The sequence below is a fragment of the Fringilla coelebs genome (assembly GCF_963513975.1).
Source record: "Fringilla coelebs genome assembly, chromosome: 1".
NCBI classification, from domain to species: domain Eukaryota; kingdom Metazoa; phylum Chordata; class Aves; order Passeriformes; family Fringillidae; genus Fringilla; species Fringilla coelebs.
In genome coordinates this window covers 109832866-109858553 of record NC_140028.1, presented here as the reverse complement: position 1 = coordinate 109858553, position 25688 = coordinate 109832866, and the positions used below count along the sequence as shown (strand labels likewise).

The window sequence follows — 25688 nt, the reverse complement described above, 5'->3', positions numbered from 1 at the left end:
TCACTTGATATATCATGTTTAAAAAAAATCTAATGGCCTAGCAAACATTGGGAGGTCAAGGAAGAAAAGTTGCAGTTCTTCAGGAGAATATTTTCTTTAGCAGCTGGTATGTTTTAGTAGGATAAGCTTCAGCTGAGACTGGAGCAACTTAATGAACCCTTGATTATTTTTTTCTTAAGGTGGGTTTGGGTTGGTTACTTGTTAATTGCTCAAGTTTTGATTTTTATTTCTTTTAATTCATGGAAAGAAAAGGCAAGAAGAATGTTTGGAACTTGTAAAAAGTTTCAACTTGTACTGTACAACTGTATAAAAATGGGTGTGCACATCTCAGACATCTTTCATGCAGTTAGGATCACCCATCCTATCTGAGAAAGAAGGTTCCTCACAGAAGTTATTCCCTGAAACAACAGTCAGTAGGACTTGTGATCTCTGAGATTATGCTGTGGAGGATGAGTGATGATTCAATTAATTCCACCCAAATACAAGATTATAGAAGCTTTAGCTGTGAATTCCTGAAGTGCTTAGAGTTGCTAAGGAATGTAGGGACAAGTGGAGCTTGTTGTCACTGTATGTCATCCAGGAGAGAGTGGGTATGAAACCATCTGTCATGCTAGTTCTCTTTGGTGCTACTACTTACAATGTGCTTGTAGCAATGCTTCAGTTCAGTGCAGTAGAGTCCTAGTGACAAATGTTGGCAGAAGGCATCAGTTGGCATAGAAGGCAGGCTCCCAGAAAGAATTTTCTAGTCAATAACTGGTATTAAGAACTTCAAGTAGAGCATATAGCAGTTCTTGATGGCTTCTAGCCTCTTAACTTTAGCTGTAAGTTAAGATTGGCTGGAAAAACTTACACTTGGTTATTAGATGTTTCTGCTCTATTGCTCAAGTGTTCTTTGAGGTCTAGATCAAAAAGCATGTGCTGCTACTGTTCCACTAACTTCACTGGAACTTCTTAAAGGCAACACTTTAAAGCATGCTAAGCATATCCTTGAACAATGTAATGCTTTGTGCTCTTACTCACTCAAGAGCATGAAGCTCTTGCTCATCTTCATTTCATCAGCATGGTAAGGGTGACAGTTTAGTGGTTTAAACATCTGTTTAAAGTACTAACTTGCAGTTTGTGAATTTCAATGGCTTTTTCAGGCAGTTAAGTAGACATTTGGTTGGCCTCTGGACAGCTGAGAACAAAACGGCTATGAATTTGTTGAAACGTATTTTGGTAAGTAAAAACGAAATATGGAGTAGCAAAAAAATAAAGTATGAAAGCTTGCAGTATCAAAGTTGTGACAGTCTGTATGTAAACATATTCCCTTTTCCCTTCAAGGGGAAGATATTGCCTGGGAGATCAGCAGTCTGGCATCTGTTAATTAAAGGATATTGATGAGGTTCAAAGCATCTCATACTCTAAAAATTTTGTTACTTTCCTGACACTTTTTAAGATATTTTGACACAAAACTTAAAATAAGGTGTCTTGACTTCTTTTTCTTGATAAAAGGACAAAAATGTGGGACACTTTGTAAGCATGTCTCTAATGCTTTCTTGTGCCAGTAAGAAATTAAGGTATTAGAAGTTCTGTCCATGCTTTCATGCCTTGCCTGTACAACTTTGTTTGCTTGTAACTTGGTTAAATCTATATGTTGTTAGTTCATATGCTGATCGTTCATTTGTTCTTTCACCATTACAGCCTCCTGAACACTTCTTGCTTAAGTTACTTCAGTGGAGTTAGTTCAATAAATAGTGTTGTAAGAAATTATCCTATCTGTTTAATTACTAGCTTTTAATTTCAAAATAGCAGTTCCTTCATTTTTTGCAGAGCATGCTGTCCTGATCTTGAACACTATCTTATGGAAAGCTTTGTCAAAAAAAGACTGTCTCATCTCTAATGTCACACGTAACATTTAGTCCGTATCAGAGGATATGGATGGATTCTAGTATTATTCATCTTTCTCAGTATTGCCCTGGGATCAACACTTTTCTTCCTGCATTCTTTAGGTGCATTAAGTGCTGCTTTAAGAAATGGGATATAGCCAAGAGCTCTACTGCACTGAAGCAAATAATATGTCTCAGAGCAATTCTGTTGAGGATGGTGGCATTTTACTACTCACAGTAAAAAAAAAAAATGCTGGGGCTTTACATACTTACTTTAGACTAGAATATAAATTGAAATCCCTGATTTAAAGAAATTGTGTTATTACCTGAAGTGTTGGTTTCTGTTAATTAGCCACGTGTGTGTTTACTCTGGTTTTAAATGTTTTTAGCCACCAGGTTTGCTGGCATACCTTGACAGTGCTGATCCTGTTCCTGAAAAAGATGCTGATAGAATGCATGTTAGAGATAACCTAAAAATTGCAACTGTAAGTAATTGTAGTTGTCTTTCCTATTCCATTATATAGATGTATTGTCTTAGTGACTTGTCTAATACAGACACTTGACTGCTGCATTGACCTGCAGCCAAAGATAACCCACAACTAACTAATTGGTTTTATTCTGCAGGATCAGTATGGCAAGTTCAATAAAGTGCCAGAGTGGCAGAGACTGGCTGGAAAAGCTGCAAAAGAAGTTGAAAAATTTGCCAAAGAGAAGGTGGATCTAGTCTTGATGCACTGGAGAGATCGAATGGGCATAGCTCAAAAAGAGGTAAAAGTATTTCAAAGTCTTTGTTAGAGTAACTTGACTAAGTCACAGCTGAGTGTCAGAACACACACTGAAATAGTAAAGAAGTGTTGTGATCTGAGAGTTCTCCTTCCTTTTAGCAAACTCCCTAGTGCTTACTATTCTTGGGTTAAAAATAGGATCCAGGGAGAATGTAAATCAGGCAAATGAATTCCTTCAGCATATGTATTAGGCTTTAGCCAACTGTATCAAACTGCAGTGCAGCTTACATGCATTTCTTGTAAGATGATTATACAGGAGAAAATTCCTTGAAATGTGACAAAACCAGTTTTTGAGGTATATTTAAAAGAAATTGAATGTTCTTTTCTTTGCATTCAAAATTATATACTTTACACCAATGATATTTTAGCTATGGAGCCTTCTTGAAGAATCGTAGAATAATCTGGGTTGGAAGGGACCTTTAAGCATCATCTAGTTCTGTTCCCCCTGCCATGGACACCACCTTACTCAAGGATTCACTTGAATATAGGTATCTCAGTGCTTAAAGGGCAACACAAGACTGTACCTAAGGTTATGATTGAGACTGAAGTCATAAATAACTGTTTTGGTCTGATATTGTAAGAGGAGAGCTTAAGCATTGCTTGAGTCTGTTGGTCTCATTTTTCTTTTAGTTTATTTGCCATGTTCAAAATGACAACTCTTTCAATTATGAGGTGTTTCCCTCAACTTTCTTTAGTTTATTGACTAAGCTTGTTTTTATGCATTCTGGAAGTGAAACAATCTGTTGCGGATGCAAGGAAGGATGAAAAGCGCAATGCAGAGTATCGAAAATGCCTTTGTACTTGTTCTGATATAGCAGTAAGCTTTAATTTACGAAAATCTAACTCAAGTTTGGTGTAGAATGTGGTGCAGTAGTTTGACAGTAATATTTGAGAAATAATGGTGAATTAGGTTAAAAACAGGAGAAATGAAGAAATGTGAAAAACAGTGGAAGGTAAAATTGGACTTTAAATACCTTGTCTAGATACTGAGTTTAAGGAATCATTTTTCTCTGTGGAGTTCTGAGCTGTATCATTTCACAGCATATGTGTGCAAGTGTAGCTTGAAAGATGTAGTAGCAAGTTTGGTGTTACCACTTTAAATTACTTCAGTGACTCTGGAGTGTTAAATGTATTTTTCTTTTTCTTCCAATTTTTCTTCATAATCAGGACAGAAACAATATGGTGAGTCTGTATATCTCTTGTCACTTGTGTGGACTCTGTTGCTCAGACTTCTGCTTGCATGTGATACCTCATGTAGATGATAACAGTGATTTCATGCTTCATCAAAATAGGGAATCTTTCAGTGACCAAGTCAGTCTTGGTTTTATTTTTGTGGCTTCCTCTAGTTCTTTCCTTTCAAGGGCAAAACATTTTTCATGTGAGTTTTCACCTCCATCAGCTTTGGAGCTGATGAATACCTATGGTGGTGGGAATTAAGCTTTTCTCAGGGATAACTTGCTTCTAAACAAATGATGTGTCAAACAGCTGAAAGTTTCTCTGGCATGATTTAACTTGGTGCAAATAACACTTGTGAAAGTCTGTTGCTGCTACTCACTAGAAAAGGAGACATTATTAATGAGGCTTAACTTAGTATGGTTTTTGAAGGAGTGTAAAAAATATAGCCTTTTATTTTAAAAGGGAAAATGGGAGATATCTGCCTATACTGACTTATGAAATTTGGTTATTTTGCAGAACATGATTCAAAAACCAGTGATATTAAGGAAACGGCGCCAAAGGATAAAAATAGAAGCAAACTGGGATCTCTTCTATTACAGGTGAAAATACTAAAGTTAATACAAGTTTTTATCTGGCTGGATATTTTTGTTAAAATCTTCTGAGTTTCTCTGACTTTGAATTTCTGCCTGCCTTGAAACAGTGCAAGTGTTTTGTAACAGCTACTTACTAAAAACCCCCTAAGCTATACTTCAGGATTTCACTTGTGTTTAGGCAAAGGAGGAATTTAGAAAGCTTCTGAAATATCATCAAACTACCTAATTTTTTCCCTTTAACCAAAAGGAAGAGTAAATAACACACTGCAGGTGCAAATCTGCATGGTACTGAAGGCCAAGTGAAGTAGCACTGGAAAGTATTGTAGTTTGGTGGTCCCTGTAAGCTTCTCAAGATGTTGTAACTTGCATTGGAGCAAACGTGAGCTTTAAGCAGGGCAAGAGAAAGCACATGCATACTGGATTTCAAATAGTGCCACAGGTCCTAAATGCAGCTTGCTTACCTGTGAGTTCTTACAGCTGTCAAAGTTTAACAAGGGAAGGGCTTCTATCTGAAAATAATACATCACTTTGGCTAGAGCCATTGTGTTAGACTAATAAAGCTTGGCTCAGCTAACAAACTATGTAGGCAAGTTTGGGGAAATTCCATAAACCTAACTGCTTGATGTTTCTAAATGTCAAATATAGTTTCATGAAAGGAAGATTTTTGTGCTCCTAAACCTTTGGTATTAAAGTCCGTTCTCAGTCTTTGGATCCAAAGGCTGTGTTGGTAACTGCTACTAAAGAATGTCCACTGACTGTTCTGTGACATTTAAGACATCAACTTCTATTTTACTGCATAAGCTACTTTTTTATGTTGTTGCTGGTTTAAAACACAGCTGGTATGTGCATGTCTGCTGCTCTGGATTGTTTACCTATAGCCCTGACTGGCTTACAGTGAATCACTTGCATGTCTCCTGGTCATCAACTACATGCAGATGGCAAACTGAGCCCTAAGGGATTACACAGGCATGCTTCAGTCTAGGCTTGCCTCCATGGCTATCAAAACAGTATGTAAGTGAACAAATCTAATTACTGTAGCAACATGGAGACCACTGCTCTCTGCCTCCTAATTAAGGTCCATTAATGCTAACAATCTCTCCTAGTTTGCCAGCTGAATCTTGTCTGCTTTTCAGATAATGTTTTGAGGAGTTTAAACTATGTAACTTCTTTCTTAGATTTGTTCAGGATCATGCTAGATCAAACTTGATTTGGAACTTCAAAACACGGGAAGAACTGAGAGATACTCTTGAGTCTGAGATGAGAGCATTTAATATTGACAGAGAACTTGGTAGTGCTAATGTTATCTCATGGAACCACCAGGAGTTTGAGGTAAATGACCTACCATAGGATAAACTGCATCTGTAAAGTATCACTTGAAATGTCACTTCTGTCTTACTCTACAAGTGAATCTTGTGTTGATGATCTCTGACTGCAAGCTAGATTTTTTAGGGGGTTATGGAATCCACTGCTAAGGCTTGAATCAGTGAACAGGTACTACTGTCCAGTGTCACTGGGCAAATCAGAAGCTTCTTTAACCTAACAGATGATGTTAGAGATGAAACATTTATCAGAACCCATGGTGTATTCTTGCATTAAGATAAGAGTTGGTCCTTACAGTGTTGTTTTTTTGTCTTTATTTCCTTCATGTTTCAGTAATCCAGTGTCTGTTAAATACTGGCTTGCCAAATCATGAATAGGTTATGGTGCCAAAACATGCTACATTGTAAATCATAGATGAAGGTCACTGTCATCCCATTCTAGGAACAGCAGTACCTAAAGCAAAAAAAAAAAAAACCACCAAAACAAAACAACTTGGATGCTTCTGCAAAGCAATCAGTATGGTCCTGATTGGCTTTCTCAAAACATCTTGCAAGATGCTTTCAAGTAATGTGCTAATAAACACTTCCTGTACTGTTCTTTTATCTCCAGTATTGTTGTGGTTCCACACAACAATGTAGTTTTAATTAATGTGTAACAGTTAAGCAAGGCCACCCTTGAATTCAACTGCAAGATATTCCTTAGATATTCCCATTGACATCCTTGTTAGAGTCTGGCTTTCTATTTGCGCTGAGAGCTGTTAGTGAAATGAGAACAAACTTGGTTTGGGGAATTTCTCATCTGTCTACTCTGCAAATCAGGAAGAACTCCAAGACATCAGGCTAATGTTTTATGAGAGAGCAATTTTATGTATGCAATTCATCCCTATCACACAACTACAGGTTGCTTCTTACATTGATGCGGGAAATAGCTAAGACTGGGTTTAGATTGATATTTCTTGCACTGACATTTGTCTTTCAAAGTTTCCTTCAGGTATAGGTCAGGCACAGGACTTCTGAGTGTCATTGTATATGCTATCCCAACCTTTTAGCACTGCAAACTGGGACAGAATCATAAGTACAGATTTGAAACTTATTAATACAGACTTCCCCCATGTACTCTATGCTCCTGTGTGGCTTTATGCTGCTGGCATGTAGCAGTAGCATTCTTGCAGCTACAAGCCAGGATACTTTGGGACTGGATTGAACAGCTGCTGTCTCATAGATTTTCTTTTAAATAGTAATGAATATGTTATTGGACTATGCTGTTAGTATTTGAACTAGATAATGGTGACAAAGGCATTTCTATCAACTGTGAAACCTGTCACTTTGCCAAGGGGGATGCTGGCTTAATACTACTCTGAAAGCGTATCAATTAGTGGGATATTGTTGTATGTAATGCTGTGATCAAATCTGTAGATAACTTTGTGGCCTCATGACAGTAATCTGCAAACTATAGATAAGAAAAACCACTGTAGAGTGGCTTTTGTTGTATGTTTGAGGTACCTCTAATTGAAGTGCTTCCAGATGCTTGTTACCACTGAACATTGAGGCATTTGTTAAATTTAATGTAGTTGCTCTGAAGTTAATGATGGCTTTTATTGTGCAATTTTACTTCAGCTTCTTGTTTTGTGAACTGATGCCTCTAGGCTTTTGTTATCCAGCACAATAACAAGTATAACTAGTAATTAGGTCATGCTTGAATTTCATACTTGCAGTAACATTGAGTGAAATACCTTGCAGTGGAATAAGTACTTATTAAACTTGAGTCACTGAATGCATCATGTGTTATCCAAGTTTAGTTAATAAATCCAGCTGGTATTAGAAACAACTTAGTTAAAGGCTGGAAATGGAGATTTCAGTATGATGAGAAGCTTCATTTATTCAGGGGAGCAGCAATAGCCAGTGACTTTTATTCTGTAGATGTGTGTTTCTTTAACAGAAAACTTGCAGATTTCTATTTTCCTACAGCTTAAGAGAGGTTGCTAACCTTGTTGAGTTTTTAGATGCAATCGAGCTCAGTGTTGTTTTGTGAGCAAAAACTTACAGAAGGAGAAACAATATATATTGTTAAGTAAGGTGTTCTGTGTTACAGGTAAAATATGAGTGCCTTTCTGAGGAAATAAAAATAGGGGATTATTATCTAAGATTGCTGCTGGAAGAAGATGAAACTGAAGAGAGTGGAGCAATCAAAAGATCGTGAGACATTATTAAAACTTTATCTCATTCGTAAGGTCTGTGTTTGTTTTCTTTTCTAAAATCTCATGTCTTTTTTAGATACGAATTCTTCAATGAACTCTACCATCGCTTCTTGCTTACCCCAAAAGTGAATATGAAATGCTTATGTCTGCAAGCATTGGCCATTGTTTATGGAAGGTGTCATGAAGAAATAGGACCATTTTCTGATACTAAGTACATTGTTGGAATGTTAGAAAGGGTAAGTATTATGTTAAATTACTGGATTAAGTAGTTAACATACTGCTAGTCCAACATACATTCAGATCCTTCAAGTTACTGAGAAACCCAGGTTTTGGGTTTACAGACTGTGAATACTTTTTTCTGTGCTGTCTACAGCTGTTCTTAGAATCTCCCTTTGTTTCAGTTTCATTAAAGTTTAACTAAAAAACCTGCTGATCCTAGAGGTATTTCAAACTAGTCTCTTTAAGGCCAACAAAATGCAGATGTAACTTCAGCTTGCTTTTGAAAAATGCAGAAACTTTATAAGAAGAGAATCTTGTTCCATATCACGTTATTTCAAAGTCCGGACTTTGAGTTGTAGCCCCAGACCTAATGAAATGATAGGTTTAGATGAGCACATGTGGTGGATTAGATTTGTAGTAGTAGCTGCTTTTCCTATTAAGTGTCTGTTAAATTATGTCTGACAACTGATTCACCTTGCAAAAATAAATTTCTGTTCTGTCTGAGCGTGAGTTTTGGCTGTTGCAAGTGAAACTGAACCAAGGTAGTCCCTTGTTATTTTACCTTGAGCCTTGATAATCTCACCAGGAATGAAATATCAAAGACCCTCTCTGTCTGCTGGCTAAAAGCATTCTCTTTTTCTCTTGTCCTTGTTTTAACTGGTTCACTGGGAATCCAAACATAACCCTGATAGAACAGTGGACTTGGCAGAATAGTGGGTTTGATCCAGGGCAACAGGAGTGTTGGAGGGCAGCAAGGCATTTGCTCCTCATTGGCAGAAAACTACCTTTATTAGCTGTGCACAAAACATTTAATAGTTAGTTTTTCGGGGCATGAAAAAACAATATTGGGCGTTGCAGCTGCAACTGTTGACTTTTGAAGGGAACTTCCAGTATGTACTATGAAATGCTAAGTTGTTCTTTTCTGCTAAAACAGTGCACTGACAGACTGGAGCGGGACAGATTGATCCTGTTCCTCAATAAGCTGATCCTCAATAAGGTAAGGTGGACATGTACACTTAACAGCAGTTCATCAGTCTTTTGACTGGATAAAATAGTCTGAAGTAGTCTTTCAGGGTTAACTTGAACCAAAATTCAAGTATTGAGGAAATTTTGGAACAGTGTTTGATACAGCTTTCTGGAATGTGATTGCTGTTATTTACTGGTGAAAAGGCTGAAGGAAATGTGTAATATTGTGGTGATTGCACCAAATCCAGTCACTTTAGAGAATGATTTGACTGTTTTTGTGGTCACTTCTTACTTGAATAAAACTCTGCAATGCTTAATTGCAGCAATGCTTATCTAGAAAATGCTTTGGGTAACTCAATTCATTTGTTAACAGAGAAATGTGAAGGACCTTATGGATTCAAATGGTATCAGAATCCTTGTAGATCTTCTTACTCTGGCACATCTTCACACGAGCAGAGCTACAGTCCCTTTGCAGGTACAGGGCCTTTGTTTCTTACTACTCAAATGTTGCTCTGTGAAAGTGACAATTCTTAAAAAAAAAAATCAATGTACTTCTCAATGTACTTTTATACTTCCTGTATAAATGTGATATTTGCGCTGTGAAGCTAAAGCTGTTTTTGTAAACATCAACTCTTAGAGCAATGTGATTGAGGCAGCACCTGATGCGAAGAGGGAGAGCGAGAAAGAATGGTACTTTGGCAATGCTGACAAAGAAAGGAGTGGTCCTTACAGCTTTCAAGAGGTACCTGTCAGTTTCAGACTCACAACTTGACAAATTATTTGGGTCCTGGTGACTGGGTGTGTTTGAAACAGTGAGAGAGACCATAAATAATGCTAAAGAATGTTCTCCAGGTAACTCTTTATTTAAGGATTAAAGCTAGATAGGAGACTTGTTGTAGTGCCAAGAGCTGCAGCCTTTTTGGTAAGACTGCCCAGCCCTCCATGCCTCAGTTAGTTTCAATATAATCAACACTTTCTTTTTCATGATTCTATAACAGAGTTATAAACACATTGAAATTTCATGCAACTATAGTAGTCTGCCATATAGCAATTAAAAACTTGTCATGAGTGTGAGTGTTTAGGAGCAAAGGTGGCTCTGAATGCTGAGTAAACTAAAGTCATTTCTAATCTTGCAATAGATGCAGGAGCTATGGAATGATGGGAAGGTGACTTCAAAAACTCGTTGCTGGGCTCAGGGTATGGATGGCTGGCGACCCTTACAGGTCATCCCTCAGCTGAAGTGGTGCTTGCTTGCCAGCGGGCAGCCTGTGTTGAATGAGACTGACCTTGCCACGCTTGTCCTCAACATGCTCATCACCATGTGTGGATATTTTCCCAGCAGGTAAAGAGTGATTTTCAGCAGAAGGGGTTAACTTTATCTGGCAGATGCATGAGTTAATAAATCCTGTCTTAAAGCTTTTCTTAGAAAGTTGTACATTAAGGAGCTCTATTAAAGACCCTTTTACATGGTAGTAATTAATTCTGTGGGCAAATAGAGAGTTTGTAAATGAGACAATACTAATATTGTGAAAGGAACTGCAAGAATGAATGCACAAGCTATGTGCATTTCTAATGCTATAGACAGGCTCTTGTTTAACTTAAACAAGACTGCTTTAATGCAGGACACTAAACCATACTTGCAAGTCTAATAACAAACTTTGAAGTCAACAAAAAAAGACAAAGAATATGGCTTCAGTAGTCGAATACTTATGCTTAATAAAATTGTTCATTCTTGAAAGAGAAAAGGCATACATACTGCTGTATTACTTGATTTTTTTAGGGATCAGGATAATGCTATTATAAGGCCTCTGCCCAGAGTGAAAAGGCTGTTGTCAGATAGTACTTGCCTTCCTCATATCACTCAGGTAAGTAACTCTTCAAAAATGTACCTGAATGAGTGAAAGTTTTGCTTGCTCTGTCTTTCTCATGTGAATACTTTAGGTGGGTTAAACACATCAAAGAACAATTGTAACATTATGCAGATTTCTGATCAAGCAGTTGTTCATTTCATAGAGTTTTTTTGCAAATTTTGTGCTTTTCAGCCAATATCTCTTAAAGAAATATTTCCATCCTTGGAGAAACTGAAAAGCCACCTGGACATGATCTTTGTCAACCAGGTCTAGAAGATCACACTTTTAGCAGAAGGGTTTGACAAGATGATCTCCAGAGGTCCCTTTCAACTTTAAATGTTTTTTGATTGACACTTGTTGTTTTTAAACTCAAGTATTCTTTAACTGTAATACCTGTAAATTTCTAGGTTGTCACAATAATTAGTTAAAACTTCAATTTTGACTAGATGACTTGCACTACTTGCAGCTAATATAAATGCTTGTTTGATTTCAGCTCTTACTGACTTTTGATCCTATCCTGGTGGAAAAAGTTGCTGTATTGCTCTCTCATGTCATGCAAGACAACCCTCAGTTACCTCGTTTTTATCTGAGTGGAGTATTCTTCTTCATCATGATGTACACAGGTTCCAATGTACTTCCTATTGCAAGGTGAGGAAAAAGGGCAGCCAAAAGCACCTCTTGACCAGTCACGCTCAGGATTGCTGCCCTACATCTCTACATGCTCTGGGGGGTGTGGGTTGCTAGAAACAACATGAAATTCTTCTAGAGGAATTGCCTCCACATGATCTAATCAGTCACTAAAAAGTGAATTTCTCATCCTTCCAGAGAGGGCATGAGAACATGCCTGATGATACAGTTCTAACAGTACAACTAGGCATGCCTTACTGTAGAACAAGCCATTTACAAGCACTAAATAGCAGTAACACAGGCTGCATATATGCTGATGTGGCTTTTGATAGTAGGCAGCTATTGAAAGAGTTTAAAAAATCTAATAGCTTCTTTCAATAATGAAGCCTAAAACAGTTAAATCAGTCTGTACTGCCTGATAATGCACTGCATATTTAGGTAGCTACTGCCATTCTTGTCAGTACTTTTCTTCTAAATGCAATAGTTCATAAAAAGCTGTCCTACAATTCCAGTTAAGTCTCTTGGACAGTGAAATGCATTCGGCAATGGTTGCATGCTTCCATGGTGACTCTGGTGTAATAGAACTGTTACTACTTAGTCTAAAATAATCCTGTGTCATCCCTGCAGTGATGATCTAACAGTGGAGAGGTTGTCTGTGTCTCTGTCAGCATTTTTTTTGTGTGTGTAGAAAACCAGCTTTCAGGAGTAAGACTTTCAAATTGAAATGATGAACATGAGGCAAGATTTATAACACAGAAGTGCTTAGCTTTGTGGAGTTCCCAAGGATTTAATGAACTGAGTACATAAATTCATACAACTGTTGCAGTTACTCTTTTATCTCAAAGTAAATGTGTAATACCTGCCAGCTGGACTGGGTTGGTCTGGTACTATTCAAGAGTACCTAAGTATCAAACAAAAAGAAGATAACTGCTGTTTCTCTTCTAGGTTTTTGAAATACACACATACGAAACAAGCTTTCAAGTCTGAAGAAGTGAGTAGATTGCAACAGTAACTACCTCTGTTTCCAAATAGTTTTGCAGACTACCTGTAGATGTTTTAAATAGAATTTTTCTCCTATAAGGGAAAAGGGGGAGAATTTTTAGGTCTCAAATTATTTAGCAAGACAGAATTCAATTACCTTTGAGATGACCATGTGATCTCTTCTGTAGACAAAAAGTCAAGATATAGTTCAAAGAAGTATACTTGGACATATTCTTCCTGAAGCAATGGTGTGTTATTTAGAAAACTATGAACCAGAAAAATTTTCTGAGATCTTCCTTGGAGAATTTGACACTCCAGAAGCAATTTGGAGCAATGAAATGAGGTAACTGTTTTCTGTCAGAGGGACAAATAAATCTGAACTACAGGTTATCTTGGAGAGGTATTTGATGTTCTTAAAGCTGAAAATACCTGGATTTCATGGCTTCCTCTCGTTTACCTTCTGCAAGGACAGCGTCCTACATTGTGCTCTGCTTCAACCAAAAATAACCAGGGCAGGGGAGAGCAGAATTGGCAGTGGGAAGGGGAATATTTCCCTGAATGTCTTGAGTTAAGTTACTTTTGTGAATGGAGACTTGACTGTGTATGTGAAGTGCTTTATACTTACTCATTTATATGTACTTTTTTATTACCGGCACCTATCTGTGTGATATACCTCTAATATTCCAGTACATATTAGGGTCTTCCAGAAAGTAAAGAGGTGTTGAGAAAAGGAGACTATAACTTTTAATTGATTTTAATACACTAATTTTCATGGTGTTTAAATAGCTCTCTAATAGAATAGGACAGAGTCCTATTCTAAATCCCTACTGAAATGTGGCAGACTTCTAAGGAAAACCTTTTCAGAGGAAGTCATTGAACACGCTTGTACAGTGAGCAAGGATTAAGGGCTGCTGGGCAAGTGTTAAACTAAACTTTGTCACTTTTAGGCGTCTAATGATAGAGAAGATTGCTGCTCATCTTGCTGACTTCACTCCTCGTCTTCAAAGCAATACAAGAGCCCTCTACCAATACTGTCCCATCCCTGTTATCAACTATCCCCAACTGGAAAATGAGCTGTTCTGTAACATTTATTACCTCAAGCATCTTTGTGATACACTCAAATTTCCAGACTGGCCAATTAAAGATCCAGTAAGTAAGAAGTATTTTAGGATTCATTTAGTTCTTGACCTTTCAGTCCTAAAAGTTAATGAAAAGCCCTAAAATATTAACAAAATCAAGTGCTAGGTTTGTTGCAAGTAACTCCTTTATCGTGAATTTTGGTCAAATAAATACATTAAACCCTACTTTATCTTGAAGCAGCATAGTGTTCTTTCCACATAGCAATCTCGTAAGTCTATCCTTCTTGTGGTGACTATTTGAATAGCCAAATCAAGCATCCAAGAAACTTCAGAGACTGTTTCCGTGAATCTTATATTAGGGGCGGGGAGAGGGAATGGAAATCATGACTTTGGGGTTCTTATTTGTCTGTGCTGCCAAAGAAACCAAGCTAACATGTCAGTACATTAACTGAAGAGATCTTTTTGGTACAAGTCTGTGGACTAGATCTGTCTAAGCAGCTTTATTTATTCATGCAGCTTTTCAGTTTCTATAGTATCATGATTTGAGCTGCATCTTATTAAGTGATTCTCCATCTTCAAATTTGACTCTTACATAGTCATTTTAAACTCAGGGTGCTTCTATCTTTAATAAAATACAGGATTCATTAGTAAAGTAGCATTTTATTAAAAATTATGTGTACTGGTGTCAGCATAAATAAAACACTAATAAATTATAATTCTTGAGGTTAAACTGTTGAAAGATACCCTAGAAGCTTGGAAGAAGGAGGTGGAGAAGAAGCCACCTACCATGTCAATAGATGATGCCTATGAAGTTCTTAACCTACCCAGAGGACAAGGCCAGTAAGTTGTCTTCAGGATTTCAAGTTGTATAAATACTTTTATATAAAACTCGGTGCACTGAACAAGTTGAAGTTTCTTATCTTGGTACTTGGAATGAGTTAGTGGTACCACCTCAGTCACATGTAGCACTTGCTTATTTCACAGTAGAGGATTGCTTTGCTAAAAAGAAACAAAGCTTGGAAGTACAATTCCAATGTTTGAGAAAACAATTGTTTAAGTGTTTAGATAAGCTGAAAATAGGGAAAAGAATGCTCTGAGCTTTGCTCTTTTAAAGGACAAGCTTTAACCACAGTGAGCAAAGAATATACCAGAACTTGAATATGTTCAAAGGAGCTGTTTTCTGTAATCATCCTTCTCCCTCCCCCATATTGCCTTTTTCTTGGTGATTATACCCTTAGAGTTTTTTGCATCCTGTCTTGCCACTGGTTTCTGACTTCAGGTCTCTAGAGGTGAACCAGCAGCAGTTTGTTTATACTTCAAGAACAGTGCACTTATTGCAAATGGTGAAATACTAACTTTGAACACTTGTAGCTCATTTGGATACTTCATTTAAAATATTGAGGACTTTGAGCACCTTGAAAGTGAATCTTTAAAATTTTTTGGTCACAATAGGAACCCCCAGTCAGTGTAAGATGATGAAGCAGAGTTTTAAAAAGGAAATAGGAGAGTTTTGTAGTTTTCACTCAGTTGCACTTAGTGTTAGCACTGTTTTCAGAACCCCAGGCTTGTTTTGCTGTGGTTGTTTTAGGTTTTTTTTTTTTTATTAAGTGTAATTGATGGAACTTGTTTTATTGTAGGAATGAAGAAAGTAAGATCAGGAAAGCTTATTTCAGACTGGCTCAAAAATACCATCCAGACAAGAATCCAGAAGGCAGGGTATGTACAGCACAAATTTATGGTGTTAATAAAATGGGAACATATTCAACTCTTACATATATTAAGAATTTTGAAATGCACAGTAAATTGTCTTTCTTCCTTTTAAAAGCTATGCTCTAGGTGAATGATAAAATACAGATTAATGCTACAGAATAATAATTTAACTAATTACATTCAAGGATTTAGGATTTCTACAGTAAGCTGGTGTAGTCAGATCAGACTCGCACCTCAGAAATTATCTTGTTTAGAGATACAGGACATAGGACCCAAGCTATTTGTTCCCTTTCAGAGACTGACTGCATCCTTTGCCCATTCTCACAATCCAACTGTACTTACTGCTTTTGTCATAGTATGATTGACGTAAAGCCTCTTGCCTAGGTCAGAGTCCAGGAGACAAAAGAAAACTAATCTATCAACCAGTGTTTGCAGTATTTCCTGAAGTGCAGTGAGGCAGCAAAGCTAGTGCTGTTGCTAGTAATGTGAAATGCTTTATTTTACTTGCACTTACACTATGCTCCAGTAATTTAGAGTGTTGTTAACAACACTTATGGCTGTTTCTCCTTATTGGCAGGATATGTTTGAAAAAGTTAATAAAGCATATGAGTTTCTGTGCACTAAGTCTGCCAAGGTGATAGATGGGCCAGATCCAGAAAACATAATTTTGATCTTGAAAACTCAAAGCATCCTCTTCAACAGGCATAAGGAAGGTAAGCATGGTGCCTCAGTGTTTTATGTTTATTTAGTGGTCATTTCAGTCAGCTGTAATCTCCTCTCTTCTTTAGTCTGTGCTCTGTTGATCTGGTTTCTGACTTGCCACAGCACTATGTAGCTATGGTATAGGGCTTCAAATTAGGACTTTTTCTTCTATGAAATAAACTAATCTGCAGTAAAACTTAATTCTTAGCTGCATGAATAGCTCTTTGAAGTGCTCTGCTCCAATACTAATCAAGTTGAATCCTCCTCTGTATGGAGAATTCTGTCTATGCAGAAAAATCCTCACTAGTGCTCAGTCACCCAGATGCTGGTTATACATGAGATTACATCATCTGGCTATTAACAATGAACCATTCTTGCAGGAATTCTGTCCAGTTTTAGGTTGTGTTGCAGCACACTCACCCAAGGACTCTACCTCATTGCTCAGTTGGGAAAGAGGGATAGCTAGAGCACCCTAAAACTTGTCTCCGGCTACAGTCCAGGCAGCTGCTGCTGCTGCTGCCATGTCCAAATCTTGCAGAGCCAACAGTCTTTTCTTATTTAAGTGTTACATTATAATGGTAAACTAAGAACTGCACATGCAATCATAGTCCTCTCAGTTATGTGGAGCTAGGGACAGCATTGGTATAGACTTAAATGCGTTGGCTTGCCAATGGCTCCATATGGAAAATAAAATTATGCTTTAGCACTGCTGAGTTCTACAGGAATGAAAAATGCAATTTAAGCTTAAAATAGTTGTGTCAAACTGGACAAGGTCCTTATAGGCAATCCTGGCCCAAGACAGAGACCAAGCAATACTTGAGTTTCTCTGGAGAGAGAGAGAGAAGGCTTTGAGCTTGGGGGCTCACTGAGCTGGAGATGAGCCTTTTTGATCTTAAATGAGTTCATGTGAAGCTCTGTTAGCTTCTAGCATGAGCAGTTCTATGTGATGTGGAGTTAGATTGTGTGGGCTGCTCAGTCTTGTTCCAGATTCCCTGGGTGTTTGGCTTCATTTTCTAGTCCTTGTATATCTGATATATCTTCCATCAATAATTTTGTGATGGCTTAAATTGCTTAGACTGTGCATATACATAAACTTGGACTTTTTTCCTCTTTCAGATTTGAAACCTTACAAGTATGCAGGCTATCCTATGCTGATTAAGACCATTACCATTGAAACATCAGATGACCTTCTGTTTTCCAAAGAATCTCCACTGTTGCCTGCTGCTACAGAACTTGCTTTTCATACTGTCAGTTGTTCAGCATTAAATGCAGAAGAACTGAGAAGAGAGAGTGGAATTGAGGTATATGTAAAGAAAAGTGTTGAAATGCATGCTTTTTGTCTAACTTTTCCGTAACTAGAAATCTTAGATCCTCAATGCCTGGGAAATCGGATGTAATTGAGAATCATTTTTGGTCCTGAGACACCTCTTATTCTTAACATCTCAGATATTCTGGATACTGTAGGAGAAACATCTTGCAGAGTATACCCTTTTCTGGACCTAGGCTTGTCTATTCAACTGTGGATGAACAAGCTACATATGAAGTTTCTCTACTCCTTTACAGAACTGCTGCATTTTTTATGTGAAAGAATAGATACATATGAACAAGTCACTTGAGCAGAAGGCCTTTTCATTGCACATATTACAATATTAGAACCATATAGGTTGGCAAAGATGCTGAAGATCATTGAGTCCAACTGTTAATCCCAACACTGACAAGTCTCACTAAATCATATCCTCATGCCTTTTTAATTACCTTAATTACCACTTGCTATTCAAGTGGCAACTCAGCCACTTCCCTTGGCAGCCTGTTCCAGTGCTTGACCGCCTTTTCAGTGAAGATATTTCTTCTAATATCCAATCAACCTTCCCTGGCTCAATATGAGGCCATTTCTCCTTGTCCTGTCTTCTGTTTCTTGGGAAAAGAGACCAGTCCCCACCTTGCTGCAGCCTCCTTTCAGGTGCTTGTAGGGAGTGATAAGGTCTCTCCTTAGCCTTCTTTTCTCAAGGATAAACAACTCCTACTGCCTCAACTCCTCCTTATCAGATTTGTACTCCAGAGCCTTCCCCAGCTCCGTTGCCGTTCTCTGGACGTGCTTCAGCACCTCAATATCTTTCTGGTAGAGAAGGGCCCAAAAATGAACACAGCATTCAAGGTGCAGCCTTGCCAGTGCTGAGTACAGGGAGGCAATCATTGTGCTGGTCCTGCTGGCCATGCTGTTGCTGATCCAGGCCAGGATGCCATTGGCTGCCTTGGCTCCTGGGCACACCCTGGCTCATGTTCAGTGGCTGTTGAGCAGCTCCCCCAGGTCCTTTTCTGCCAGGCAGCTTTCCAGCCACTCTGCCCCCAGCCTGTGGTACTGCATGGTGCTCTTGTGACCCAAGGGCCAGATGCAGCACTTCACCTTGTTGAACCTCACACAGCTGGCCTTGGTCTGTTGGTCCAGCCTATCTAGATCCCTCTCTAGAGCCTTCCTGCCCTCCAGGAGATCCACACTTCCACACAATTTGTGTGCAGTGTGCACACTGGCTGCACGCTGGCTGAGGTATTAGCTCATGTGTGAAAAGACTGACAGCTCTTAAAGCATCAAAGGTTATTACTAGTACTTGCAAGGAATTTTGCACTACAAACCACTTATGCAAGCAGCAGACTTTTGTCAAATGTTTCCTTTCAGCCATTAAAAATGACTTTACCAGCTAATGTTTTGATTCTGCTGGCTTTTACCTCTTTTTGTTGTGGCTGAATTTGTGCATCATCCAATCCTCACAGGTATTGCAAGAAGCATTTAATCGTTGTGTAGCAGTCTTGACTCGATCTAGCAAGCCAGATGATATGTCTGTACAGGTGAGTTTAAAGCAGCAGCTTTAAATGAGTGTATGGTCTTCTCAGAAGATTGCATTGTGTATGTATATGTGGAATATGATAATGAAACCAAGTGTGTGTGTATAGATAATAAAAAAATTGATCTAGTATTGTACATATAAAAATACAATTATAAATATGCATTTTTCCTCCTCTTGGAACCAATAAAATACTTTGTTTTGTAGGTGTGTGGATACATTAGTAAGTGTTATAGTGTTGCAGCTCAGTTTGAGGAATGCAGAGAGAAGATTACAGAAATGCCTAACATAATTAAGGACCTCTGTAGACTACTGTATTATGGCAAGGTGAGTGCTCCTTTCCTTTGTCCAAATAGGTGTTTAACTGTTAAATGTTTAGGGTAAAATTCTGGTTTTTGGACAGAGAAGGCAGTCATAGAATCATAGAATGGTTTGTGTTGGAAGAGATATTAAGTTCATCTAATTCCAAACCCCCTGCCATGGGCAGGGACACCTTTCACTAGACCAAGTTGCCTAGACCTGCATCCAACCTGGCCTTGAACACTGCCGGGGATGGGGCATCCACAGTTTCTCTGGGCAACCTCTTTTAGTGCCTCACCACCCTTGCAGTAAAGAATACTTCCTAATATCTGATCTAAACCTACTGTCTCTGAAGGCTTTTCCTCTTATCCTGTCACTCCACACATTTGTAGATAGTCTCTCTCCCTCTTTCCTGCAGGCTCCCTTCAGGTACTTGAGGGCCCAATTTGGTCACCTTGAAGCCTTCACTTTTCTAGGCTGAGCAAACGCAATTCTCTCAGACTTTCCTCGTAGTTGCAGTGCCTGGTCTAACCCTTCTGAAAGATCCCAGGAAATCATGAGATACAGAACTCAACTGCCTTGTTTCAATGCTTTTATTTGAATCCATTTAAACTGTAGGTTTAAACTGCAGCTGCTCTAAAGATTCAACTACTTTTGCCTTTTAACTGACATATCAGACAGCTTGGCTTACTGTACTAAATCAGCAGATAAAAGTACTACAACTAGGCCTTGCATAAGCAGATAGACTCTAAAGTCAGCATAAACTCTGGGAACAGTATTTAAGGAACTTTCTTGCCATTTAGCTCTTTTGAACTTGCCTCATGTTATAAAAATGATTAATTTTGTCTGAATTAAGAAAGGAAAGCTGTCTTTAACTTTTCATGTAGGATGTATGAAAATGTGAGACTAAAAGCAGATTCTAGTAATTGACTGTGTATGCTTGTGTGTTCTTTAGAGTCCCTGCAGGACACATGTACTGCCATAAAAAACTCACCTGGCAATCTCTGCCAGAGTTTTGAATTGCTTTTCCAGCAGTTCATCAATGCTTCTTTCTAGTCATATGAAATAGCTATTCAAGTACTCTTCCCTTTGAAAGATGTTGACTAATTAGCCATGTTGCTGATTACCAATACTACAGCTGCAGAAATTATGTCTGCTTCAGTCTCTTGGCTGCTTAGATAGCGCTGCAGAATTAGCAAGTTTTGGCTTTTAAATCTTTGGTAAAGAAACCAGTTGGCATTCTTTGGTTACAGGCATTAAGGAAAACTTCTTTTTTTCTCCCCCCAGACCATACCACGAGTAGCTGCTTTAGGAGTAGAGTGTGTTAGCTCCTTTGCTTTAGATTACTGGCTACAAACACATTTGTTCCAAGCTGGAGTTCTGTGGTACTTACTGGGTTACCTCTTCAACTATGACTATACGCTGGAGGAGAGTGGGATTCAGAAAAGTGAAGATTCAAACCACCAGGTAATGTTGTTGAGGTGCTGTCAACAATCAGTGGCTATTGTTTTCCATCTCTTACTAAGAGACCAAGTGTATTCAAATATTTGTTAGAATCATTGAATAACATGAAGAGTAACATCAACAGAGAGTTTTAGAAGGGAATTCTTGTATAGTGATGAATACTCTGAGTTGGTTTCTTTGTTTTTGTTTTTTAAAGTATTGAACTGTTAAAGCTGCCAAAGCCCATGATTTCTAATGGACTTCATGCAAGACACTTTTAATCTATATCAAACAGTATAAAAGTAAATTTTTGCTATCAGAAGAAAGCTCTAGGTTTTCTCAATCTGTCTCCATATTTTTCAGGAGGTAGCAAATAGTCTTGCTAAGCTCAGTCTCCTGGCCCTGAGTCGCCTTGGAGGGTATCTTTCTGATGAACTTGCTACTCCTGAAAACCCAGCAATCAGGAAAAGCTTGGCTGGAATGTTGACACCCTACATTGCAAGAAAACTTGCTGTGGTCAGTCCTACTGAGGTAAGCATCTGTTGGCCAAAACTTTCTCTAGTGATTTATAAAAGGAGTAGCTGGTCACTTCTAAAACACTGAACTCTCTTAGACCAAATTGATACTGAGAACAGCAGTGTGATTTTTAGTTGCAGTTGAGGTAACTGCAGGGAAAAGAAACTGGTTCAGCCTCAAACACTATGGACAGGAACAGTGCTTTATAGACTAATATTTGCAAAACAAATAGAGGAACAAAAAAGTGGAGTTAATTGTTCAAGGCTTTAGGACATAATGATAATGGACAACACAAGCTAAACCTAACTCTTTAAAAGGGGTGCCAGGGAAGTCATCTGTAAAAAGATACTGCAGGTAGTTATTGCTCACTGTCAAAAATGGATGGAGAATCTGAAGCAAGTGTATCTCAGAGCAGAACAAAGAGAAAACTAAAATTTAGATTGTACTTTACTACATAACTTGCACATACTGTTTTTCCTGTATGTTTTTCTAGTATGGGAAGTTTCCTACTTTAAACTTGCTTGTGTAATTAGTCTAGCTGTTAATGAGATTACCATGAAACATGCTGATTACCATGCATAATGATCCAAAACTGTTGTAAATGTGTTACATCGTGTAAATTCCTTTTCTTAGACTCTGAAAATGCTTAACAGTAACACAGAGAACCCCTACTTGATCTGGAACAATGGGACACGAGCTGAATTACTTGAGTTTTTGGAATCTCAGCAGGAAAACATGATTAAGAGAGTAAGATACTCTTTACTTTAAATCCCAGTACTATTTTTTTTAAAAACTGTTTTGTGTTTTCCTATATCCTCTTGGGATGCAATTGTATGGTTAATACAAGTATCCACTGTTATCTACCCCAAAGTCACTTCCTTCATTCCCTAGTTTTTAAAAGAAAATAAAAATCCTTAAGATTTTGCTTGTTCATTTCATGTTATGTTTCAGTCTGAGCTTCTGACTTGCTGAAGCATTGAGTTTTCTGTTCAGGCACTGCCTATTTCATGATCGGATTATAGCTTTACACTTCCTACAAGATTATTTTCTGTCTGAGCTTGTGCTGCTTATCTCTGCTTACAGGGTGATTGTGACAAGGGCTATGGATCTGACTTTGTCTTCAGTGACCATGCAAAGGAACTTATTGTGGGAGAGGTTTTTGTTAGAGTCTACAATGAGGTCCCTACCTTCCAGCTAGAGGTGAGATGTAGTTAAATTTTTTTCTGTTAAGACTAGTGTTTGGAATGCTTGTTCTTCCTGTTTATCTGTCAGTGCAAACATAATGGAGGAAATAAAAAATGTTATTGAAATTTCCTTCAAGGTCAGCATCTTATGAGAAAGCTCTTTACTGGAGCAGAATAAATTAAAAGACCCAGTCTGTCATAAAGATGTGCTCCTCAGATGTCTTAATGACTTCTCTCTACAAGCTTGTGATGCAAACACTTGGGTTGATTCACTAATTCCAGGAGGTGCCTATTTAAGTTTTACAGTCAATCTCTATGTATGGGCAAACACACACCTGTTGGACTAGTGGCAGCTTTTTAAATGTTTATTTAGATAGGAAAAGGGTTTAATGTGATCCAGACATTTTAGTGATCATAGAGAAGATCTGCCTGTCTGGAAGAAAGGAATATGTGAAACATAGAAGTTATTTGTGTACATTTTCTTCTACTGTGGGTACTGCTGCACCACACAGCTAAAAATGCTATCATTTCTACTTCAAAGCTCCCTAAAGCATTTGCTGCAAGCCTCTTGGATTACGTAGGCTCACAAGCACAGTACCTTCATACGCTCATGGCAATAACTCAGACTGGGAAAGTGGAGTCCAATCAACATGGGGATCGCTTACGGAGAGTTGAAATGGCCCTGGAGGCTCTGAGAAATGTCATAAAACACAACCCAGGTAGGCTTAAATCTGAACTTCCCCAGTATACTCTTCTGTGGACAGCCTTAAAAACTCTGAAACTCTGTAGTCTGTGTCCTCCAGTGAGAAAGAAGCTTTTTTTGCTTGCTGACAGACTTTAACGTTGGTGGTAAGCCATATAAGCTTGCTGGCTTTTTCCTTACCTGGAAAACACTGTCAGTAAATGTAGCAAAATTTTGGGTTAAATTCAAGCCTTATCTGTTTTCATGTCTGAATCTTTAGGTTTTAAATGTAATTCAATCCTGCTGTTGCTAGGAAGACTTAAACCTCTTGAAAGAAACTTTCTGTAATCCTTCAAAGAATCTTCAGCTGTTTTTTAAACTTCCTCGCATCCTAAAATCTTCCTTGAACTGAGTACTTTGTGCTAGTAAACCAAAATGTCACCTCTGTTAGGGATGGAGTAAAGCAAGAGGAGAAGATGCTCTTAAGAGTGGGCAGCAAAGTTTAATGAGCAGACATCAATGTATAGACTGAAAAAGCCTGAGATAAATGATTAGGATGTTTTCTGACTGTATTATATGCTACTTCTAAAAGCAAACCATGTTACTATTGTGGCATCTAATAATAGCTGGTTAGGATGTTCTCTGTGAAACCTGAAGGCAGCTGTTCCTGCTGGAGACAGCAAGCCTGCTCTGAGCTGGGACATTCTGAAAGGGCAAGTGTATTTGAAGACAGCAGGTTTTGATGGTCAATAATAAATAGAATTACAGAATTTGTTTAGTTGTTTCGTAAGAATGCAAGTAACTAGGTAGTCCAACTACATCAGTTACTTTCCTTGGAGTGGGGAGTTACCCTCTTATTTTTGAAATATTGTTGACCTGAAATTCTGTGGAAGCTAGATTAATAGAGAGGAGTCCATAATTTCTAACTCTGTAGCGGGTGCTGTTCAGTATGAGCTATTACAACTTCTGTGGCCAACTACATACAGCTGTGTAGTCTTTAACACCTCTCTGTGTAGTGAAATATGGGCATGGGAATTGGCCTTTAGTGAATGCTTTGGCTAGCAGGGAGAGTAACTTATTTGGTCTCTTGCAGGTTCTGAGTGTGAATGCATAGGGCACTTTAAGTTGATATTCTCCCTTCTGCGTGTTCATGGAGCTGGCCTGGTGCAGCAGTTGGCTCTGGAGGTAAAATACCAAACCAACCAAAAAACAAACCAACCTCCCAACCTCCCTGTCTGGATGCTTTCCATAATCACCATAAACAAACCTGGTTGTGTAGTTGTTAGAGTAGCATCTAAAATACTAAGATTGGTGTTCCAAGGTGTCAGTTCCTCCTTGGAGGAACATGTGTCATGCCTGTATCTTTGCATCCCTCTTGCCTGAAGAGACAAAACAATTTGGTGGCAGGAATAAATGTTGACATTATCAGTTCTGGTGGCCAGTGAATTGGCTGACTTCATACACTGGGTTTTCTGAAGAGTGTCTGAATAGCTGAAGTATAATCAAGTGCTGTTTCTGATCTTTTGCAGGTAGTGAACATAGTAACAAGTAATCAAGAATGTGTTAACAATATTGCTGAGGCAACGGTCCTTGCCAACTTACTGGCACTCCTGCATTCCTTACCTTCAAGTAGGTACCATAGGATTCTCCATCTTGCAAGGGAAAGGGTTTCCAACTCAGGAATTTATAAGAATGCAGCTGGCTGAAATTAGCTCTGAGTTTTAGGTTACAATGGTCTTGTTAGCTTTATAGGATAGAGAGCTGGATTATGAAGAGAAGCTAAAAACACCTATGTATCAAAACTAAGCTTTCTTCAGGCTTCCCAGCTGTTGCTGTGCTCCATTCCAGTTGTTCAGCTATTAATGAGAGCAGTAAAGACAGTACTACAAACATCCTCAGTGAAGCATGGTGTTTCTATGTCTAGTCCTAATAACATTCTTCAGCTATCAGTTGTTCTCTTCTAGATAAGAAAAACAGAGCTACCAAACAGGAATCACCATTTTTTTAAAGAAGATTATAAGAAGCAGGAATAGAAATAGTTTTTTACACAAATGTTAAATTTGGACCATCTCTGTCATCACACAGGCCCTATGATATGCTGCTAAGTCACTTGTGTCAGCTGACTTAAACATTAGTGGCTATCATATCCAAAGCTAGCAAGGATGGTTTACAAAAATGTGTGTGACCAGTTTTTTGTCTTAAATGTGTGACCTGAAACATAGGAAATGCAGGTATTCTGGTTACTTCTGAATTGTGTCGTGTTCCATTGACAAATTATTTCTGGGAATTTAGCTAATTAGCATCTAATTAAGAAGTTATGCTGTATTAGAATGTGGGATTGATTTGACAATCCTTAACTAATGTAGTGTAGGCAGAAATCCCTAAGTTTGTAATTGTCTGAAGCTTTATTGCAGTTTTGATACAGTTTTCTGTTGAGATCAGTTACATTTATCTTCCTTTATTCATTCTCTGTGACACAAAGTTCTCAACGCTCTTTGTTTTGACAGGTCGGCAGCTTGTCCTTGAAACTTTGTATGCTCTGACATCTAGCACAAAAATAATTAAAGAGGCCATGGCAAAAGGTACAGTACTACAGTGAAAGTAAATGTTCCTGCAACAATGGGCCTAAAGTGCATGGAGTGGCCCCTCT

General features: G+C 38.2%; 1 protein-coding gene across 2 annotated transcripts in view; it reads left to right on the top strand.

Moving 5' to 3' along the window:
- The window catches only part of DNAJC13 (DnaJ heat shock protein family (Hsp40) member C13), a 56936-nt gene that overhangs the window by 21951 nt on the left and 9297 nt on the right, over nt 1-25688 (top strand). For both annotated transcript variants that reach the window (XM_084207052.1, XM_084207051.1), the window contains exons 18-48: nt 1143-1218; nt 2258-2353; nt 2493-2636; nt 3821-3835; nt 4346-4428; nt 5598-5751; nt 7834-7937; nt 8016-8175; nt 9093-9155; nt 9498-9599; nt 9762-9866; nt 10264-10466; nt 10905-10989; nt 11468-11622; nt 12547-12592; nt 12771-12925; nt 13530-13731; nt 14386-14501; nt 15299-15377; nt 15949-16084; nt 17190-17374; nt 18843-18917; nt 19121-19240; nt 20501-20680; nt 21020-21187; nt 21806-21919; nt 22256-22372; nt 22898-23075; nt 24132-24223; nt 24568-24667; nt 25546-25620. In XM_084207052.1, the coding sequence (XP_084063178.1) occupies nt 1143-1218; nt 2258-2353; nt 2493-2636; nt 3821-3835; nt 4346-4428; nt 5598-5751; nt 7834-7937; nt 8016-8175; nt 9093-9155; nt 9498-9599; nt 9762-9866; nt 10264-10466; nt 10905-10989; nt 11468-11622; nt 12547-12592; nt 12771-12925; nt 13530-13731; nt 14386-14501; nt 15299-15377; nt 15949-16084; nt 17190-17374; nt 18843-18917; nt 19121-19240; nt 20501-20680; nt 21020-21187; nt 21806-21919; nt 22256-22372; nt 22898-23075; nt 24132-24223; nt 24568-24667; nt 25546-25620 (3683 nt within the window). The remainder of the gene's footprint in view (nt 1-1142; nt 1219-2257; nt 2354-2492; nt 2637-3820; nt 3836-4345; nt 4429-5597; nt 5752-7833; nt 7938-8015; nt 8176-9092; nt 9156-9497; nt 9600-9761; nt 9867-10263; nt 10467-10904; nt 10990-11467; nt 11623-12546; nt 12593-12770; nt 12926-13529; nt 13732-14385; nt 14502-15298; nt 15378-15948; nt 16085-17189; nt 17375-18842; nt 18918-19120; nt 19241-20500; nt 20681-21019; nt 21188-21805; nt 21920-22255; nt 22373-22897; nt 23076-24131; nt 24224-24567; nt 24668-25545; nt 25621-25688) is intronic.